The sequence below is a fragment of the Nematolebias whitei genome, chromosome 3, assembly GCF_014905685.2.
Source record: "Nematolebias whitei isolate Nwh7 chromosome 3, NemWhi1, whole genome shotgun sequence".
NCBI classification, from domain to species: domain Eukaryota; kingdom Metazoa; phylum Chordata; class Actinopteri; order Cyprinodontiformes; family Rivulidae; genus Nematolebias; species Nematolebias whitei.
In genome coordinates, this window is record NC_056500.1 from 35,098,466 (window position 1) to 35,120,666 (window position 22,201).

Below are 22,201 nucleotides of genomic sequence, written 5' to 3' on the forward strand. Positions count from 1 at the left end.
TATCATCCAGGCAGGAAAAACACTGAGATCCAGGCAGAAAAAATACTCTCATCCAGGCAAAAAAAAAAAACCCGAAAAAAACAACAAAAAAAAACAACAACTATCATACAGTCAAGAAAAATGCTATGATCCAGGCAGAGAAAACACTAAAATACAGGCAGGTTAAACACTCAAGATCCAGACAGGAAAAATCATTTGATCCAGGCAAGAAAATCACTAAGATCCAGGCAGGAAAAATACTATGATCCAGGCAGGAAAAACACTATGATCCAGGCAGGAAAAACACTTTCATCCAGGCAGGAAAAACACTTTCATCCAGGCAGGAAAAACACTGTCATCCAGACGGGAAAACACTATCATTCAAGCAGGAAAAACACTTAAGATCCAGACAAGAAAAACACTATCATCCAGGTAGGAAAAACACTATCATCCAGGCATGAAAGACATTATTATCCAGGCAGGTAAAACACTGTCATCCAGGCAAGAAAAACACTGAAATCCAGGCAGGAAAAACTATCACCCAAGTAGGAAAAACACTATAATCCAGACAGAAAAAACACTTGTCATCCAGGCAGGAAAAATATTTGTAAACCAGGCAGGAAAAATACTAAGATCCATACAGGGAAAACGGTAAGATCCAGACAGGAAAAAACACAATCATCCAGGCAAGAAAAACACTCAAAATCTAGATAGGAAAAATACTTTGATCCAGGCAGGAAAAACACTCAAGATCCAGACAGGAAAATACTTTGATCCAGGCAGGAAAAACACTATGACCCAGAGAGGAAAGCACTAAAATTCAGGCAGGACAAATACTAAGGTCCAGGCAGGAAAAATACTGTCATCCAGATAGGAAAAACACTATCATCCAGGCAAGAAATCACTGAGATCCAGGCAGGAAAAACATTATCATACAGGCAAGAAAAACTCTATGATCCAAGCAGGAAAAATACTATGCTCTTGTCAAGAAAATCACTAATCCATACAGGAAAAATACTATGATCCAGTCAGGAAAAACACTATGATCCAGGCAGGAAAATACTTTCATCCAGGCAAGAAAAACACTAAAATCCAGACAGGACAAATACTTTTTTCATTCAACCTTTAGTTATACAGGTTCAATGAAACATATTTGTCCTGCCTGGGTTTTAGTGTTTTTCTTGCCTGGATGATAGTGTTAACTTAATACTAAGGTCCAGACAGGAAAAACACCGTCATCCAGACGGGAAAACACCATCATCCAAGCAGGAAAAACACTAAGATCCAGACAAGAAAAACACTATCATCCAGGTAGGAAAAACACTATCATCCAGGCATGAAAGACATTATTATCCAGGCAGGTAAAACACTGTCATCCAGGCAAGAAAAACACTGAAATCCAGGCAGGAAAAACTATCACCCAGGCAGGAAAAACACTATAATCCAGATAGGAAAAATACTGTCATCCAAGCAGGATACAAAACACATACAAAATACAAAGATCCTGGCAGGAAAAACACTATTATCCAGACAGGAAAAACGCTGAGATCCAGGCAGGAAAAACACCATCATCCAGGCAGGGAAAATATTTGTAAAACAGGCAGGCAAAATACTAAGATCCAGACAGGAAAAACGGTACGATCCAGACAGGAAAAAACACGATCATCTAGGCAAGAAAAACACTGAGATCCAGGCAGGAAAAACACTATAGTCCAGGTAGGAAAAACACTGTCATCCAAGCAGGAAAAATACGAAGATCCTGGCAGGAAAACACTATGATCCAGGCAGGAAAAACACTGAGATCCAGGCAGGAAAAACACTATAATCCAGACAGGAAAAACACTGAGATCCAGGCAGGAAAAACACTATCATCCAGGTAGGAAAAATACTAACATCCAGACAGGAAAAACAGCAAGATCCAGACAGGAAAAAACACTATCATCCAGGCAAGAAAAACACTGAGATACGGGCAGGAATAACAGTTTTCCCTGCCTGGATGATAGTGTCACCCAGACAGTACAAAACTGCACAAACTATCACAATATAAACACTATTATCCAGGCAGGAAAAAACACTGTGATCCAGGCAGTAAAAGCACTATGATCCAGGCAATAAAAACACTATGGTCCAGGCATTAGAAGCACTATGATGCAAGCAATAAAAACACTGTGATCCAGATAATAAAAACACTATGATCCAGGCAGTAAAAGCACTATGATCCAGGCAATAAAAACACTATGGTCCAGATAATAAAAACTCTATGGTCCAAGCAGTAAAAACGCTATGATCCAGACAATAAAAACATTATGATCCAGGGCTGTGATATACCTGTGGTTGTGAACACCTCCACCTCTGCAGCAGCACAAACTCCAACATACTTTCTTGTTATATTATGTTACATATATTTGTGTATTAATATAATTCTTGTTATTTGTGTATTATGTTGCTGACTAATGACAACAAAGTCATGCTTATTAAGTTTGAGTGTTAGTTTAAAGTTCTTCTGTTATTCAGTCCACTGAGTGAACGTGACACCATTTTTACGACCTGCTTTCAGAGCCGTAACAACTCCTCGTGTGTTAGTTGCTTTGGATTAAAAGTGTGTAACACAACAAACATGCACTCGCACAAAGGAAGTGGGGTGTTTACTGACACTGCATCTTCACAAACGATGCATAGATAAACATCTGACGTGTCTCACGTCTGCAGTGGGACTGAAGCAGGAGAGAGAACTGTACCGTTCTGTTTGGAGACTGAAGCTCTGTGAGCAGTAAAGAGGATTGGACCTCATGCAGTTCTAGAGGTAGCTGAAGGTCTAATCTCTGTGCACGTTCTGACCTCTGTGCTCACAATCAGGTGGGCTGAATCGACGAGTGGTTATAAACGTGAGCACCAACATACATCCGGTTTTGATTTGTTTGTTTGCGTTTTGCTTTTACCTGGTGTCTTGTTCTTTTTTAAACTCTGTGGTTTCAAGTCGCCTGAGCCAAAACCAAGAGGTTACATAAAAACCACTGCAGACCTCTGAATGGTTCGAAAATATCTTTATTTGTGAGCACATCGACGGCGTTGCTAAAACTAAATGTTCACACAGAGGAAGTATTTTGGAGGTAGTTTACAAATCGGCACAGATTAATAAAGATAAGATAAGAAAGAACTTTATTGATCTCGCAATTTGCAAAAGTGTCCCAGCATTAAAACTTGCAAAGCTTTTTCCATTTCACTAAAACTGAACCTTTTTCTACTGAAAAGACTTTCCCCCCTGATCTTTAGACTTAAAAACTATAAAAATTATGAAATAAAACTATTTATCGTTTGACACTGTTGGTCCATGCTGGTAATCCTTGTAGCATGGTTTGTGGTTAATGACGTTTGAATCATACAGATAATCTAACAGCACCACACAAACATTTACTGCAAACTCGGGCTTTTCAATGTCAAAACTGTCCTAAAAATCTAATGAAAATGTAAAAATGTAAGATTTTGATAAATATGGAATTTAAATGTAAAAATGTGAACTCGGTGTTTCCAATCCAAGCGATTTTAGATTATGCACTTAGACCTAATTTCAATCTGATACTTTCATTTCTCCAGAACACAGTGAACTTCAAGGTCAAATAACATCAATTAATGAATGAATAAGTCGGTGCTCAGGTGTAGCTTGTGTGTGTGCTGCTGTAAGTTTCTGCTGAAGGATTGATTCATGCACTTCTTTTTAAAACTGTCTCCCTTTAACACACAACAATGTGGACAAGCAGCTTGTGTGGCCGCTGTGCGTTTAGCATTTTAATCGCCTGCTTTGCATGTCTGCTGGAAGAAAGCCACAGACCTGCTGAGCACGCAGTCCTGCTCAATTGTTTGTTAAATCACTAGTTAATCTTTAGAGTCTAAGTATTGATGTGGACCAAATGTCACTTCCAGGTGTATAAACTGTAGAAACGATAATAGTGACCACGTGTCATAAGTACCTCTTGGGTACGAGGGAGTGTTTTTTGTTCAGGTTGTGTCCAGAACAGCTTCAGATGGGGACAAAATGACCCCCAAAGGGACACGTTTTACATTTTTCTTAGTCTTCTTGTTGTTTCAGAGTAAAACGAGTCTTTTCTGTTGCTACGTGCACCAAAGACATCCTCGTACTTTGGTTCTTTCCATGTGATTTTTGTGTTCTGTTCACAATGGAAAAAATGTTTGGGGTAGCTCCCTTGTTTTTAGTTTCCAATTGAGAACATTTAATAGAGAAATATAAAAATATTACCTCATTTAGACCATACGGTGTTAGCCATTCTATAAACGAAGGACAGTACCAGTGAAAAACGTGAACAAAAAGTAACTATAACTAATGTGCTTTTGTCTATTTGTGCTGTTTAATGTGCATGGCCTCGCAATAGAATAAAACTAGTCAAACCTAGCACTGAAAACTGATTCTGCAATAAAAGTAATTGTATTATTACTTAATGGTAAAAGCATATGATTGCCTCCTGCAGGGCTTGTTAGTCAGCGACAGATTAGCTAATGCATAGTAATATTGCATGTGTTAATACCACTCGTGTAACTGCTGAACTAAAGAGGAAATGAGATAAAGACCTCCCTTAAAGCTGTGGGTTGCATAATACATTTATTAACAAGCGGATCTGGGCAGAAATTTTCCTGCAACACCTTAAGTCAGCCCGGATTTTCAAGTTTGAAAACCAGCGAGCCTGTTGCACCCTCAGTGCTTTCTGAGAGGACATGCTCACGCTGTAGTCTTGACGTTTTACAGCTATTTATAAAAGGCATCATTAGGAGTCTAAAGGAAGTTTCACTCCGCATCCTTATTATGCTGGAAGCATAACCTTTCCACCAGCTTTTTGCTACATCCGTGGCTTCTCTACCTACCACTTTGAAGCACTTGTCATTTCCTGACAGCCTGCTTGAAGCTACCTGACATGAAATGACACTTGTCCTTTGGACAGCACTTTCAGGTTTGTGCTCCAAACCAGGTAAAGGAAACATGACTTCATAAGATTTATTTTTAGTGCCGTTTTCAAAACGGAGCTTCAGCTTCATTCTGCAAACCAATACAAGCAGAAGGTCACATACAAAGCGTGCACACCCATTTAATGTTGGATAACTAACATTAAGCATGAAGCATTAAGTGTAGAACCACTAGACTGAGGAACAGCTTCTACCCTGAGGCTGCTAGACTCATGAATCTCTAACCAGAATAATCACTGTGAAAAACCACATCCTGTTGCTGCTGATCTGTTTCATGTTGCTGCTGATCTGTTTCATGTTGCTGCTGATCTGTTTCATGTTGCTGCTGATCTGTTTCAATGTTGACGTGTTCATGCGTGCACATCTGCTCACACAGACTCATGTTCATGTTTGTGCTGATGTTCAATGTTTTATGTTATGAGTGCTTAGTGTATATTTAGTTGATGTTTTTCTTAGTTCATATCTTAGATGTTATTACTGTTTTTCTTATACATTTTATTGCTGGATGTAACTGGGACCCTGTGTACATAATTTCGCTCCACCACATGTACCACATGAGGTGCGAATGACAATAAAGAATCTCTGACTCTCTCTGATTAAATCCTAATTTATTTGAATACGTTAATCGTTTAGTTGTAAACGTGACACATTTCTGCTGACCACGTTAGGCGCCTCGTTTGTTTCCTTTAGGCGGTTAACCCTCGGGACCCTCTGCGCTTCAGTCGACTTGTTTTCAGGGTCCTTCTTGGCCCAGCCACTGGTTTTATTTTTAGCTACGTGACCTCCACGTTGAAGGGAAAGTCATATGTTTCTCTAACATAGGTGGCTTTAAAAACTCCTGTAATCAGGTTTGTCACAGTCTAAATTTTATATCTTTAACACCACTGTGCAGAAAAAGGGTGGCTTTGAAATAAATGTCACCATTTGATTTAAAAAAAATATATAGTCCTGTAGTTCAAAATGTAAATAAACACAAGAAGTAAAACCTTGTTGGTCAAACCGAAGTTTGAAGAAACTGGAAGAAAGTGTGGCGGCATCAGTCGACGTGACAGCTGTGTGTGTCAGTTCTCGTGTTTGTGTCAGATTGTGTTACTGTCAGAGGAGTGATGGGGGGGGGGGGGGGGCACCAAATATACTAAAGGTTATGTAACATTTCATCATGGCTTTTTATTTTTAAACGCTTAATTTAAGCATCAGACTTCCCATCTTTTCTAAGTTTCTCAGTTTGTTCTTGTGGTTCTAACTTAACGGTACTTACTTGGTAAGTGTTTTAAAGCCCATTTATTTATTTTTATAAGGTTTAAAGACATATAAATTTTTAGGAACTACAATAAGACCAGAGTTCTAGCTCAAACTATCTTACAATAGCAGAATAATAACCATAGTCACTCTACAGTAAACATAAACACTAAAAGGTCCACAGTATAATTAGTAATAAATGCAGCCATGTTTGTGTCCAGTTTCTAGTTGAACGTTGATGAGTAACCTTCAGACGCTCTCGGCGTACGATGGACAGTGAGTCAGTAAAATAACTCCTGGGTGGAAACAGTCAGCGGGAGAACAATGGAGACAGAGACGTCAGGTCCAAAGCTCAAAGTTAAAGTTCTTCTTGCTTCTGAGAAGAAATGATGACTAAAACCTGAGTGTGAGTGGACACAAGTACCATACCAGCTTTATTTAAAGGGCACTTTAAACACCCACTGGACCAAAGTGCTGTACATAATAAAACAATCATACAGTCAGATAATAAAGAATAATTAAAATAATTAAATGTCAACATTACAGATGGAGTCAAAGGCCAGGAAGAAGAGATGGGGTGGTTTACGAAGGGATTTAAAAACAGGGAGGAGGCCAGTCTGATGTCCAAGGGCAGGTGCAGGTAGAAGTTCTTTTTGAGGGAGCAAATCGAGCGATGAAGAGCGTTAAAGCAGAAGCTGGTGGTAAGATCAGATGGGAGTTGGTTGTGGAGACGTTCTGAACTTTAACAGGACATTGTCTGTAACCGAGCGCTGAATTAAGTTGTAAACAGACGAGACATGTTTGCTGTTCTCAAAAGCAGTTTCCTAAAATCCCGAGAAGCTTTGAGTTACGCCATCATCCCTCAACGATGTTATAACCATCAAATTCAAATCATGGATTTTGACAGCTGTTACCGTGTTCTGTCTATATGCGTTTCAAAATCTCAAAAAAAAAAAACAGACAGAATCAGCTGTTTAGGAAATGAAAAATATTAATCTGACTCTTAGATGCTGTGTTTATTTTGTATTGTTAACAAGTTTACTCCACGACTAGTTTATTATTTTAGCTCTATTTACTTTATAAGGTTGGTTTTTGAAGTTACAGAATAACTTCCATTCTGCTGGTAGAAAAAATATAACTTGGAAAAATCTTACACAAGACCAGTGATCTGTGCTTCCCACATTTCTTTACCTCAGATTGTAGTTACAGCCACAAATTAAATACACAGTTTGATATGTTAGCGGCCTACATGTGGTTTATCAGCTGAACATGAGTATTTCACGACCAGGACCATCTGGTTCTAATGGACCCCTTGCGCTGCCTGTGAGGCCCCGGTCGGTGTTTGTTGCTGCCCTTTGGCATACAAAGTTTCAGATTCGTCCAGTGGAAATTTCCACTTCTCATTCAGGCAGTATGAGGCTGTCGGCTGCTAACAAAGCTAAAGCTGCAGGCCTGTCCACGAAGGATAAAAACTCTAAGTTAATTCAACACAGGATCAAAAGAAGTTTTAATTAAAGGTGTAGTTTGGAGCTGTTGATATCTTCGTCTGTGTTAAGAAGTTTTACTCATCGGCTGTCTGGGATTTAATGGCTTCACTGGACATTTTTTATTCAAATGACTCAAACTTTCTGATGTTTGAATACGACTTGTGTACACACTGGAGGATGGAGAGGTTATGTAACGACCGGGCAAAAGAAAAGGAGAACTCCTTTTAAGAGATTCTGAAAACAAAATAAATATTAATCTGTTATTAGTAGCCCCCGTCATCACTCGGTGTCTGCTTAAAACTAATTGAATTGTCTCAACTCTATAAATACTTGGAGATATTTTGGGATCAAAAAGTCACCCGAGTCAAAGTGAAACCATTTTGTTGCACAAATAATTCCTGTCTGAACTGGAAAGGTCCCCTTTGAGAGGCGCTGACCTCTGGTCTTACTTCATTATCGACTGCGCGGTATTGATTGTCTGGGGATCGAGTTTGCTTGGAGCGGATGTTATTATCCAGCGTGTTTGTGTTTTTAAAGATTTGTTTGAGGAGATAGTGCGATTGTGTCATAGTGAAACTCTTTCTAACCAGCAGACGAATAAAAAAAGATGTGATTTAGAGCACAAGTCTCAGTTGTACTGAGTGATGATCCCCTCAGAGGAAGTCGAGAGTTTCTAAACACGGGGCTTAACAGAAATACACAAATCGTTTTTAAAGACCTGCTTTGTTACTTGGAGGAGTTTTAAATGTATAGGGACATTACTGTACTTATTTGATCAAATACTGAAGCATGTAAACAACAGACTATTCATTTTCACAAAGAAGATAAAGTTTCTAAAGTTAAACTAAGAAGTTATGGTTGGTTACTCTGGATGATACAAACTTGGTTTCAGGTACTAAAATGAGAACCCTTAGGGTGATTTTTGACCAGGACATGTCTTTTTACTTCATGATAATTATTTTTTTTAAAACCTGGACCTTCTTGTTTCCACCTGAACAATATCACTAAAATGAGAAAAATCTTGTCCCAAAATGATGCTGGTCCATGCATTGATCCTTTCTAGGCTAAACTGTTGTAACTTTTTATCATCAGGATGTTCAAAACACTTTCTAAAAGTTCTTCAGTTGATGTAAAACGTTTCCTCCAGAGTTAGGTGGAGAGAGCTTTTTTCTTTCTTTCGGCTGCTCCCTTCTTCAGGGGTCGCCACACTGAGTGAACTTGCATGGAGAACTGGTGATTGTTTTTACGTCGGATGCCCTTCCTGACCACACAGACCACGAGCTGCCACAGCCCTCTGTGTGGAGCAGGGGGCTTCCATCCATGGCGCTAAGGGGAAGCTGGGGGGTTAAGGGGCTTGCTCAAGAGCTCACAGTGGGGTAAATGATGATGGAGGCAGGTGTGGGTGCTGCAGAAATCATATTTCTTTCATTTTAGCTCTTCTCCATCGGCTCCCCGTTAGTCTGAGCAGAATCTAACTGTTTTTTTTTCCACTACTTTTTTCCTTTTGACTGTCCTTTTGGTTGTAATTTTATTTTAAATTGTTAAAACAAATCTGTATGCCTCTTTTATGATTGTCGTTATTGTCCACTGTTGTCATCATTCTTTGTTAAAATCTGGTCTCTCTTGTAAATGAGTCCCCGAGGCTCAGTGGGATTAACCTGTATAAATAAAGGTTGAATGAAAAATAATCAGAGCTTTCAGTTATCACACTCGTCTGATTTCTGTCCATGAGGCTGACCATCTACTTTAAGATGTTCCTTTTTGATAAATCCTATAGTTAGGGTTGGCTTGAGTTTCTTGAGCTCTCCCTTAGTTCTGCTGTTATAGGCTTAGACTGCTGGCGGACAAACTGACCACATGTTTTTTCATTCATTCAACCTTTATTTAGACAGGTTAATCCCACTGAGCCTCGAGGACTCATCTACAAGAGAGACCTGAATTTAACAAAGAATGATGACAACAATAGACAATTATAAAAAGGCATACAGATTTTTTTTGTTTTGTTACAAATTAAAATAAGATGGCAAAAAAGTAGCAAAAACAGCTAGATTATAAAGCAAATGTAGAAAACTAAAAACAGGAACATGTCTGCATTGGTCCCTGCCAGGAGTCCAAAAGATTCTTAAAACCACTTAGAGAGGTCAAGGTCGAGAGCTTCAGATCTTTTTGTAAGATATTCCAGGAAACAGGAGCAAAGTAGAAGAAGACCCTTTTGTCTAGTTCAGTTAGCACTGAGGGAACACTGCAGGTAATAATGTCCTGAGAGCGCACGCTGTAGCTGCACTTATGCAGAGACATGTAGGAGGAGATGTATGAAGGCAGCAGACCAAGAAGTGATTTAAAGATGAAAATGTACCAGTGAGAGAGTCTGTGTGAAGTTAATGATGTCCAGTTAACCAGTGAATACAGGGTGCAATGGTGGGTACGATAGTGACAGCCAGTTATGAATCTTAGTGCACCATGATAGACAGCATCCAACATCTGCAGGGTTCTTGTAGGAGCGTTCATGTAAATAAATAATGTCACCGTAATCAATGGAGGGAAGGAAAGTCACAGATACAAGGCGTTTTCTAGCATTCAGGGTTAGACAGGATCTGTTTCTGAAAAAGAAACCCAGTTTAACTTTCAGTTTCTTTACTAGGTTTTCCACATGGAGCTTAAAAGAGAGATGCGGGTCGACCAAGATACCCAAATATTTATAGGAATCAACAAACTCAATGGGGACACCATTTGAGGATAAAATCGGAGGAAGAACTGCTGGGACCAACTTCCTGTTTGAAAAAAAGCATCCCTTTGATTTTATCAGCATTCAAGACAAGTTTGAGATGGAACAAATCAGACTCGATGATGTCAAACGCAGAATGCAAAAGCTGGAAAGCCTTGGCAACAGTTTTAGCTCGACAATAAACAACTGTATCATCAGCATAGAAATGTAAGGATGTCCTCACTCTGCGGCTGCCTTTGTCCTTCTTCCTATAGAAACTACACCTGGACCCATTAATACTGTGATTATGTCTTTCCTCTGTCTTCTTAACCCCAAGCTGATCAAACTGAATTGGTTACATTCATTTTTGGATATGCTAGAATATTTAGGTTGTGTCTGCTATTTTTTTTTTTTTTTTTGTTGATTATGTAATGGGTGAGACCAGGTGAAAGTGCTAGTTGGAGGAAGAGTTAGAAGCAAATCTTGTCTACTTTTCACCAACCCGAAGATGATGCTACTAGCCATGCCAGCTCCATTCTTATAGGAATATACTTTTGCAGCCATACAATTACACCTTCATCACCTTTATTTCCTCTCTCACTCTGTTTCTCTTTGTGTTACCTGCATCTGTGTGTGCAGGTGTTTGTGCTGGCTCTCATTGGTTTGACCTTGTTTCACACCAAAAGAATGTTGGAGGTGTGTTGGTTGTTGACGGATGACGGCAGGCGGGTTGTATTTCTAGATCACTTGATGTACCCAAGGTCCTCTTGGTCAGCGAATCCTGACACCAAAGAGTGAAAGACATGGCCTCATGGCACAGAGCAGAAGACTTGATGTCCTTCAGTCTAACATAAAGGACAGGAGCAATGACACCAGCTACACATGTGTGCAACAGCTGCCGTTTTGTATGTAATGTTTTGAACACAGTGGAGATGTGCTTTATGTATAATACTCAGGAATAAATGATAATGAAATGGCTCCGTTAATACACGTCCTGTATTTCTTTCTTGATTACCAGTAGTCATGTTCCATATTGTTGTGTTTGACTTCAAACAGCAGGGATCAGGATGTGAGGTGTCCTTGGTGACCCTGATCCACATCAGTCAAAAAGACCTGGATCAGGACCACGATTTCATACTTGAGTCTGGATCATGATGTTTTTGGGGCAGCTGTGGCTGAGTGGTTAGAGTCGTCCTCCACCACTGGGAGAGTAGGGGGTTCGATCTCACCAGAAGTCACATGTTGAAGTGTCCCTGGGCAAGGCACTGAACCCCTCATTGCCTCTGATGTGTCATGTGTGTCCCATCGGTGTATGAATGTGATCTAATGCCCCTTTTCCATTGTTATGGTGCAGATCAGGTAAGTTCGGGTCAGCTCAGATCAGCTCGTGTGTCATTGCGTTTCCATTTACACTTCTGGACCGGTTCTGTAGGCGGGGTCCAGAATCCAACTTGTCTTACCACCTGGTGGCGGTAGTGCTCCCTTAAGCTATTTACTAGCCACCACTAAACGTCTTTACAATAAAGATGTATTAAAAAAACATATTATTTTATTATTTACAGATATGCACAAGGTTCATGTTAAAATTGCAAAACATCACACTGTACGGTAATCTTTGAAACTGCTTTTACAATAAGCTACAGACTTGAAAACAATTTGGTTAAATTTTGTCCTTAAATTTTAAAGATTTGTCTTTTATTAAAATTTTAAAACAGAAAAGTATTACTTATTAAATAGTCAGTTGGTCTGTGAACACCAAGGGGTCCTCCTAGAAGAGCTGAAGAGGTGGCTGTTGATGTCTGTGCCTCCCTGGTAAAGCTGCTGCCCCCGCGACCCGGAAGCAGAAGATGATGGATGGATGGATGGATGGGTGAATGGATGGATGGATGAATGGATGGTGAAGGAGGAGACTATCAAACACAGCAGGAGTGGTCAGTTCAGGTGAACACCTGCCTGTTTGCTTCAGATCAGCAGTTCAAATCTCTGCAGGTTCAAATAAAAGACGCACCAGGGCTTTCAGCTGAGTCTCTCAGGCCACAGTTATACAGCCGATAACTGATAACTGATCTTTCTGAATTTTTGACTGTTTTTGTCTCTCTTCATCCTAGAACCAAAAAATTGATAACGTAGCAACAGTTGAGCAGATTCTGGTAATCTTTTCTTAGGATTCATTAAAGGTCAAATGCAATTGGAAATTTTGGTTAAAATTTGTCCTTAAATGTTAAAGGTTTGTGTTTCATTAAATTTAAAAACATAAAAGTACTCCATATTAATTACTATACATCTAGCTACTAAATATAGATACATAAAAAAAAGTCTAATAGGAAAAGTAAGTAACAAGTAAAAAATTTACAAAAATAAAAAATACTGCATCCAACTAATGACTTTTCTACTGGACTCTTTTCTCTTTCTCTTGCCTAGAAAGAAGAAAAAGGTGGTTAATTCAAGCTACATACTGTTTTTGAATAAATGCATCAAACAAAGAAAGGTGCTGCTGCAGTTTGTTGTTTTCTGAAGAGCTGTTTGGAGCCAGTTAAACCAGCTGCACCGCCCCGGATAAATGCAGCTAATTTGACCATTTCAGTGCATTTATTAAGCAAATGTTACACTTAGACACACTTTGCTATAATTTCGAGCAAACAAATAATTGTTTCTAGGTGGTTATCTTGTTAAATTTCATAGAAATGCAGCGGCTTATCCATCTGCGCGTGCACGCTTCACAGCACCAATTGGATTTTTCCACTTGACGTTTTGAGTGTGCTGTTCAAACAGGTGGGTAGAAACCAGTTGTACTTACTAAATTACATTTGCTTGAGTAACATAAAAAATAATAACAGCTATAATGATAATAAACATAAAGAAAATGAAAAATAAATTGATTTAAACAAAATGAAAATAATATAATAACAACAATGGATATATGAATCAGAAGGTATTATACAGATACAGATGTTCTTTATTGTCATTCGTACCACATGTTGAACATGTGGTGGATCAAAATGATGTACACAGGGTCCGGTTACATCCAACAATGTGTAACTGTGTGTAACTGTGTATATAATTTCGTCGTGATGGAGCAGGGGCAGAAGCCGGGAGGCTTGGAGGGTTTAATGTGGAGTTTAGAGACAACCCGTCATGCTCTGAAATACATTCTGGATAAAATACAGTGAGAAACATGAATGGAGGACAGTTAGCGTTTATGCAAATTAGCTTAGCATCGTAGCACCGACGTTGTCCTATTATGGCGTCAGCCTCTTTTGTTCGTTAAAAATTTGTTCAGAACCGATTGGATGAGTAACTTAAAATATGTTTAAAGTTAGAAAACACTCACCATCTTCTATAAATAATTTAAGCAGAGCAGTGGCCGTGTCCAAACCACCCTCCAGTCACTCCATCTAGCTCGCTTTGACTTTTTTCGTCGGCCACCAAGCACAACAACACCTGCACTTCTGCATTTGACCACGACTTTGACATAATTGTTTTTTTATATCTTTAAAATACGTACAAGATACGCTCCTCGAGTTATCGCTAATGGCAGGCGGTAGAGAAAAATGGCAGATCGGGTTGTTTGGAAATACTCCCCAGACTCCTCCCCCCGACCAATCAATGACTGACAGTGTTTCTGACGTCACGGTTCGGCTCGCTTGGACCCCTTGAGAAGCCGGGCCAGAATTGAGCAGGTACGAAGTACTAATGGAAAAGACCTCAAACACGGGCCAAGCCGGAAATATTCAACCTGCGCCGTGACAGTGGGAAAGGGGCATAAAAGCACTGATTAGTCTCTACAGATTCAGATTACAGTAGCTTTGTAGAGAGCTAGTGGAGCGCTGTATGAATGAGTAAATGAGGGCACAGATTGTAAAGAGTATCTTGATTAGATAGAAAAGTGCTATATAAGTATAGTCCATTTAGTCCAATGCAGACATGTTCCTGTTTTTAGTTTTATACATTTGTCTTGGAATGTAGCTGTTTTTTTTTTGTTTTGTTACCTTTTTCCTTTTAGCCATCCTATTTGTTAAAAAAAAAAACAAAAAAAAAAAACCTGTAGTATGAGTTTTTATAACTGCTTATTGTTGTTGCTGTTGTCCATTGTTGTCATCTTTCTTTGTTGAAATCAGGTCTCTCTTGTAAATGAGTCCTCGAGGCTCAATGGGATTTACCTGTATAAATAAAGGTTGATTGATTTACCATTTTGGATTTATATCACTGTGTTGGATATTGTGTAAGTCCTGCTGTGACTTCGATGTGCGCAGCTGGTGAAAATGAGCTAAAAGAAACTGTGTGGGAATTTGTCTGGACTGGCAGCCAGTTGAAGGAGTAAACCTCTTCTCCCCCCGCTGACTGCTGGACCAGCTCCCCGTGCTGAATAAGATTAAACAGATCCAGAAAATGGATGGATGGGCCAAAAACGCAAAACAAAAAACCTTACGTACATGATGTTAAAGTCCCATGCCTGTAATGATCTACTCCTGGATTGTCAAGGTTTTTGACTCAGATTTCTCCTGAGGCGTTGGTGTACGTAGCAGCGTGTTACGTCTATGAGCAGAGGGGAGGTTTCTGTGTCTCTGAAGACCCAGATGCCATAAGGGGTCATAGCGGAGAGGGGCTTGAGTTTAGAGGAGCCTTTATGAAAGAGGAACAGTGCTACGATCCAAATATCTGAGCAGGAGGCAAATGTTCAAGTATGTTGGTGAAGGACAAGTCCTGCCACCTTCCAGTGGCCTGTGTTACAAATCTATGCAGACGTTTGTGCTCCTCAGCATGAAGGCACCTCGTGGGTATGTTCAATTCATGTTTCAAACAGCTCATCGTCATCTACTTATAGCTCGAAGTAAACATGCTGCATCAAGTAGATTATAAGTACTTACCGTAGTTGTGCCTTTCTTAACGTGTTGTTGTTGCTGTGATTAAAACAAATAAAAAGGGAGCAAGTGTTTTCTGAGTTGTCAGTTCGTCATAAAAGCATGCAGCATGCAGGTGTTTGTGTTTCGATGAGAGGAGAACGATGTCTGAGCAGAAGAAGAGAGCGCGAAGGACTCCAGCTTGGTGTTGGACTTTCAGTGAGTGCAAAATTTATCTGCGGCAGCTACACTCAAAGAAATACAAGTCAGCAGTTTACTAAAGTGTTTGTAAATCTGAGCCTCGGTTGCTTTTTGTAAGAAAAACAAAAGTAACTACCGTAATTGCTGGACTACAGAACGCACCTGACTGTAAGCCGCGCATACTAAATTTAAAATGAAACACAGTTTTGTTACATAAATAAGACGTGCTGGTGTATACGCTGCAGGTGTCCACAATTTAATATCGAACTGTACACAGTTCCTGACAGAATGTGCAACTCTTGTTGTAGTACAAGAATCAACCAGCAGATGGCGTTTCATAGACTTTAGTTTGCTTTCAACACACAGACTTGTGATCCTCACAGGACTTCATGATGACACTCTCTGACTCGAGGAACACCCCGTCACGTTCTCTCTCGCTGTGAGCAATACTTACCGTACACCAAAATATTTTTTTAAGTTTTATTTAAATATGTACCAGTAAGATACATAAAATAGGCTATGTACAGTATGGTTAAAAAAAATTTCCGATGGAATTTTTCGTTTTGAGTGAAAGTGAAACTTTCTTTTTAGTCTGGAGGTGACAGAGTTGTTCGTGCCCTGATGGATGGATGCCCAATGTTGTTTTCATGGTGATAAATATTTATATATATATATATATATATATATATATATATTTTTTTTTTTTGGCTTTCAGTCAGAATTTGCAGATCCCATTGAGCCTCAGGGCCTCATTTTCAAGAAAGACTTGTTTTAGACAAAACCATAGATAAGGTACACACACAACAATAAACATCCATAAAATGCATATAAAATAAAAAGTAAATAAAAGTAGTGATATAAAATGAAACTACATTATGAAATGAGGTAAAATATGTTCAGTTAAATTCAGTTTATTTATGTAGCACAAAGTCACAACAGAAGTCGTCTCAGGGCACTGAACAGAAACATTCACATACATAAAAAGTCAGTTAATAACGTTATTGATCTGAGGAGCCAGCACATTTTTAAACAGGAAATCTGATCAATGCACATCTATCTTGGGTGTGTGTTCTCATAACTCATTAGCTCTGTTTACAGGGACATAAGTAATGGGATTAAACGGTCATTATAAAAGTGTGCCATGTAAACGCCCCATTCGGATTATTCTTTGTTGATTCAGCTCGATCCAAAATAATTTGTAATCAGAATGTGAGGGGTGGTTTATGCCGATTCATAATCCGAACGATGTGCATGTAAACACTTAATCTGTTCTTTTTTTTTCTTATCGTGGAAAACTGACCTGACTGCGCATGTGTGACCTACATCATTTCTGCCTGGCTAATGCTAATAATATTAGCGTGTGAAGGAAGCTAAACTGGTTGGTGAGCGACACATTTCTATTTGAAACTTTGAAAGAGCTCAAAATGATCTGTATCACCTGTAGCTCAGTCAGGGAGTGCAGTAACGTCTCCACCGTCATTAAAACCTGGCGTGGGTCCATTTTGGGCGCTCAGGTTTGTTTATGTTCATCTTGGAAGTAGAACTTCTTCTTCTGTGGTTTTTGTAAGAAGAGTTTACCACTCTGCACATGTCAGTACTTCTGCTCAGAATAAAAGCCCGCTGCATGTAAACGCTCGTCGTGAACGGATTGTGCCCACGTAAACGATACATTTGAATTATTTAATCTGAAAACATTTCAATCTGGTCAAAGAATTTTGCACATGTACACATAGCTAATGAGAGTGCGATGCCTCTTTGGTCATTAGGGTGACTTTTGATCACATGGCCACTGAGTGGGATTATGGGTAGCAAATTGGAACCATGAGCTTTAAGTACTTGTCATGAATACCTGTGGCATTCACTCTGTCTGTGCTTCGAAACATCACTCCAAGAGTGGTGTGTGTTGTGCAGTTCTGTGATAGCCCAGGTGTGTCAAAGGAAAATGTTAATTGGTGGCAGGAAGCTCAACAGCCTGTTAAAATAAAATATATATATATAAAAAAATGCATAAATTATCCGTTCATGTGTATAAGTTGCGGAGTGAGTCCCAAAAGTAGTGGCTCTTTCACTGGAAATGATGGTATTAATCTAGTACCTGGTATTATAAAGAAAAGATGCACAAGTTTATTTTAATTACGTTAAAGCTCTACAGCTCCATCCAAAATGTTCCTGAGGCCAAAGATGAACATTAAAAGTAGTTTAAAATGACGTCATGGATTTAATTCATTGGGCTACATGGGCTGTTTTATTCACTCGTGGGTTTATTACTTTTAATGAACTGAACTCCAGTGCTCATTTAGTTTTTTGTCCCACCAGAGATTTAGCTTAACCTTTTATTTTATTTTTTGTGTGTCTTTTTTTATTTCTACTTTTGTTGGGAAGTCACTTCAGTTCCACTTCATCTGTATGCAGATTTAAAGATGCATCGAGGTTTAATCTGTTGTGTTTTATGGTCAGTAATTCAGACAACAATGTTTGTGGCTTAGAGAGCCTCCTACTCCCCAACACCACGAGTCCGGTTTACGGACAGGGCCTTCACTCACGTAAAGCTGGACACATGTGAGCAGATGTTAGCAGTGGGGGGCACAGACTGATGAAAACAGATGTAGCAGTCAGACTTCAGTTATGTAACGCAGGCTGGTGTTTTTGAGGGGACAGCTCATGGTTGCTAATGGTCTCAGAAAAACAGTTGAAACGTTCCACTGGGGGAGTGGAGAGGAATGATGCTGTTTGGGGGGGACACACAAGATAACACCCCTGAAAAGAAACTGGAGCTATTTCTGTCCTCTTCCTCCACTTTCTCTCTGTAGGTGTAGACATGTCCAGTCATGTCCCTTCTGTGCAGAGTAAAAAAACAAGACCAATGTTTGTGTAGCAAGACTTGAATGAATTCTTTTTACGTGTTGCTACCATCAAATAAAACTAAATAAATTCATGTAGCTTAGCTAAAAGCTTCAGATCCATCAAACACTTTGTATTAAGACGTACACAGAGTTAAAAGCAAGCACCGTTCCCTCAGAAGCCCTCTCATCTTGTTTGTGTAAAGTTCATTTCTCTGTGATTTGTTGGACGTGGACCTTTTGTCCTGCTGTCCTCTGAGCTTCAGCTGTCTGACCGGATCAAACCGACCTTCCAGCTCAAACTCTACATTAGTTGTGCTCAAAGTGAAGACGGATACAGGACATGATGTGCTTTCAGAGTTTTATTATGATACTGTAATGTGCTGTTTTGAGTTTTTAATATATCTCTAAGACACACGATGCTTCTGGACCGTGCTCCTCTAATAATTATGTTTTGTAGAGTAAGCGTGGCTGAAGTTGGTGTTACTTTCATTTTTCTCATGAGTCATTTGTTTTATTAGTTCATGATTGTTTTAGTGTTCACAGTGTGCCAAAATACTTATTTCCTGTCCGGTCGTGTCTCTCTGTTCAGATTATCCATGAGCTCCGATTTCCCACACTACAGTTTCAGGATGCCAAATATAGGGTTCCAGAACCTTCCTCTTAATATCTACATCGTGGTGTTTGGGACGGCCATCTTTGTCTTCATCCTCAGCCTCCTCTTCTGCTGTTACCTGATAAGGTAAGAGCCAATCACCTTTCATCCTTGGATTAGATTAGATTAGGTGTTGAGTATGAAGTGGCAGAAAGTGTGATGCAGGGTTTTTTAGGTAAGAAACTTTACTGGGTGCATCAGATCATTGTTGGTTTGTTGATTAAAATAGGATGCGTGTGCACTTTCCAAAAAGCCAGGATACAAAACTAAAACGCGTAGTAATCTTGAACAAATATTTGACAGGGCTGTGTTATCAAATCAATAAATGTTACGAGATAAAAATGACGTTAGTGTCTCCACTACAAATGTCCCAGTACAGGTCCATCTTTAAGTTTCCAACTACAGACTACAAGGAAATAAGATACAGTGCCTTGCGAAAGTATTCGGCCCCCTTGAACTTTTCAACCTATTGCCACATTTCAGGCTTCAAACATAAAGATATAAAATTTTGATTTTTTTTTTTTTGTGAGGAATCAACAACAAGTGGGACACAATCGTGAAGTGGAATGAAATTTATTGGATGTGTCAAACTTTTTTAACAAATAAAAAACTGAAAAGTGGGGCGTGCAATATTATTCGGCCCCCTTGCGTTAATACTTTGTAGCGCCGCCTTTTGCTGCAGTTCCAGCTGCAAGTCTCTTGGGGTTTGTCTCTGTCAGTTTTGCACATGGAGACACTGAAATTCTTGCCCATTCTTCCTGCAAAACAGCTCGAGCTCAGTGAGGTTGGATGGAGAGCGTTTGTGAACAGCAGTTTTCAGCTCTTTCCACAGATTCTTGATTGGATTCAGGTCTGGACTTTGACTTGGCCCTTCCAACACCTGGATATGTTTATTTGTGAACCATTCCATTGTATATTTGGCTTTATGTTTTGGATCATTGTCTTGTTGGAAGATAAATCTCCGTCCCAGTCTCAGATCTCTTGCAGACTCAAACAGGTTTCTTCCAGAATGTTCCTGTATTTGGCCCCATCCATCTTCCCATCAATTCTGACCACCTTCCCTGTCCCTGCTGACGAAAAGCAGGCCCAAACCATGATGCTGCCACCACCATGTTTGACAGTGGGGATGGTGTATTCAGGGTGATGAGCTGTGTTGCTTTTACGCCAAACGTATCGTTTTGCATTGTGGTCAAACAGCTGGATTTTGGTTTCATCTGACCAGAGCACCTTCTTCCATATGTTTGGTGTGTCTCCCAGGTGCTTGTGACAAACTTTAAACAACACTTTTTATGGATATCTTTGAGAAATGACTTTCTTCTTGCCACTCTTCCATAAAGGCCAGATTTGTGCAGTGTACGACTGATTGTTGTCCTATGGACAGACTCTCCCACCTCAGCTGTAGATCTCTGCAGTTCATCCAGAATGATCATGGGCCTCTTGGCTGCATCTCTGATCAGTCTTCTCCTTGTTCCAGATGAAAGTTTAGAGGGACGGCCGGGTCTTGGTAGATTTGCAGTGGTCTGATACTCCTTCCATTTCAATATGATTGCTTGCACAGTGCTCCTTGGGATGTTTACAGCTTGGGAAATCTTTTTGTATCCAAATCCGGCTTTAAACTTCTCCACAACAGTATCTCGGACCTGCCTGGTGTGTTCCTTGGTCTTCATGATGCTCTCTGCGCTTTGCACAGAACTCTGAGACTATCACAGAGCAGGTGATTTATACAGAGACTTGATTACACACAGGTGGATTCTATTTATCATCATCAGTCATTTGGGACAACATTGGATCATTCATAGATCCTCACTGAACTTCTGGAGTGAGTTTGCTGCACTGAAAGTAAAGGGGCCAAATAATATTGCACGCTCCACTTTTCAGTTTTTTATTTGTTAAAAAAGTTTGACACATCCAATACATTTCATTCCACTTCACGATTGTGTCCCACTTGTGGTTGATTCTTTACAAAAAATTATAATTTTATATCTTTATTTTTGAAGCCTGAAATGTGGCAAAAGGTTGAAAAGTTCAAGGGGGCCGAATACTTTTGCAAGGCACTGTAATAACACAATCCTTGTTTATACTGTCAACCTGTTTAAACACTTTCTTTTAAAGAAATGTAAATTACCATTTACTGAGAAATGGAGCTACACATCCAGGATCCCTTTAGTAAACAGTGTCTGGATGAACAGACCAAGTATTTAAATTGGATGAAGTCATAAAGGTATAAAATAGGGATGTAGGATATTATCGGCATGGTATCGGCCGATATTAGCGATAAAGTTAAATATCGAACATAGGCTATTCCATCAAAATAACTCACCGATATAAAAGGTGCTGTTAAATATATATATGTGTGTGTGTATATATGTATACATAAGCGTCGCAACCATTATATGCAAAGGGGACAAGTCCCCCCCACATTAAAAAAACGTTCATTTGGACCCCCCCACTTTTACTATAAAACATTAGTTCAGGCGGCGCAGTTTCTCTTTCTTCGTGAACAAATCCATTCCACTTGATTAATAGAATACTCAAACCACTAAAACTCCACTCCAGGTTTTCCTGGTTACCTCCAACTCTAAACACAGCAGCCTGTTGCCACGGTCACAATATACGGTGGTCACAGAATATGGTGTAACACCTGCAGTGTGTCTGTGCATCTCCTCCTGCCTCGGCAGAAAACGCGCACAGGTGGAGGAGGTGGAGACACCTCTGTGTTGCTCGCTCGCCAGTTTAGCAGCTTAGTGCGGACAGTTGTTGACCGGGGGGGGTTTGATCATAAACATATATTCATGTTAGGAGGAGAGAAGTGGAGCGCTACGTCTGTAGCATCTTATCTTAGCAGTAAGTGTGACGCTGTAAGACGCTGCAGGTGTAAGACGCTGTGTGTTCAGCTGCATTAAAGTTGAAATGTCTTTAAAACCCCACACCTTATTGTCCTCAAGGTTCGTGAGAAACACCATTTACATGAGGAGTGTTGAACACAAGTAAAAAAGTCTAGTGGTGATGTTTTTATTTCTCTATAAAGACAAATAGTGCCGACCTGACGCTCTTTATTAAAGTGTATTAAAGTTAAAATTACTTTAAACCCACAGCTGAATTTACACAAACTTGGTGAAACATAATTTAAATGTGTGGAATTAAAGGAAATCTAAGTGAATTGTTGATTTTTTGTTCACTAGTGAACACCTTTTTTTAAATGCGTGCACATCACACACACACCTACACACATCATTGTGTCCCCCCCAACATTACGGATGCTTCTGACGCCCTTGTGTGTA

At 39.6% G+C, this 22,201-nt stretch overlaps 1 protein-coding gene across 2 annotated transcripts in view; it reads left to right on the forward strand.

The window, feature by feature from the left end:
- The window catches only part of rnf24 (ring finger protein 24), a 36,107-nt gene that overhangs the window by 854 nt on the left and 13,052 nt on the right, over window positions 1–22,201 (forward strand). Inside the window, exons 1-2 of one of the 2 annotated variants that reach the window (XM_037674889.1) lie at window positions 15,107–15,161; window positions 18,858–19,007. In XM_037674889.1, coding sequence (XP_037530817.1) covers window positions 15,121–15,161; window positions 18,858–19,007 — 191 coding nt within the window. In that variant the 5' untranslated portion in view covers window positions 15,107–15,120. Of the gene's footprint in view, window positions 1–15,106; window positions 15,162–18,857; window positions 19,008–22,201 lie in introns of those variants that run through there. The other variant, XM_037674890.1, reaches the window with a different exon arrangement.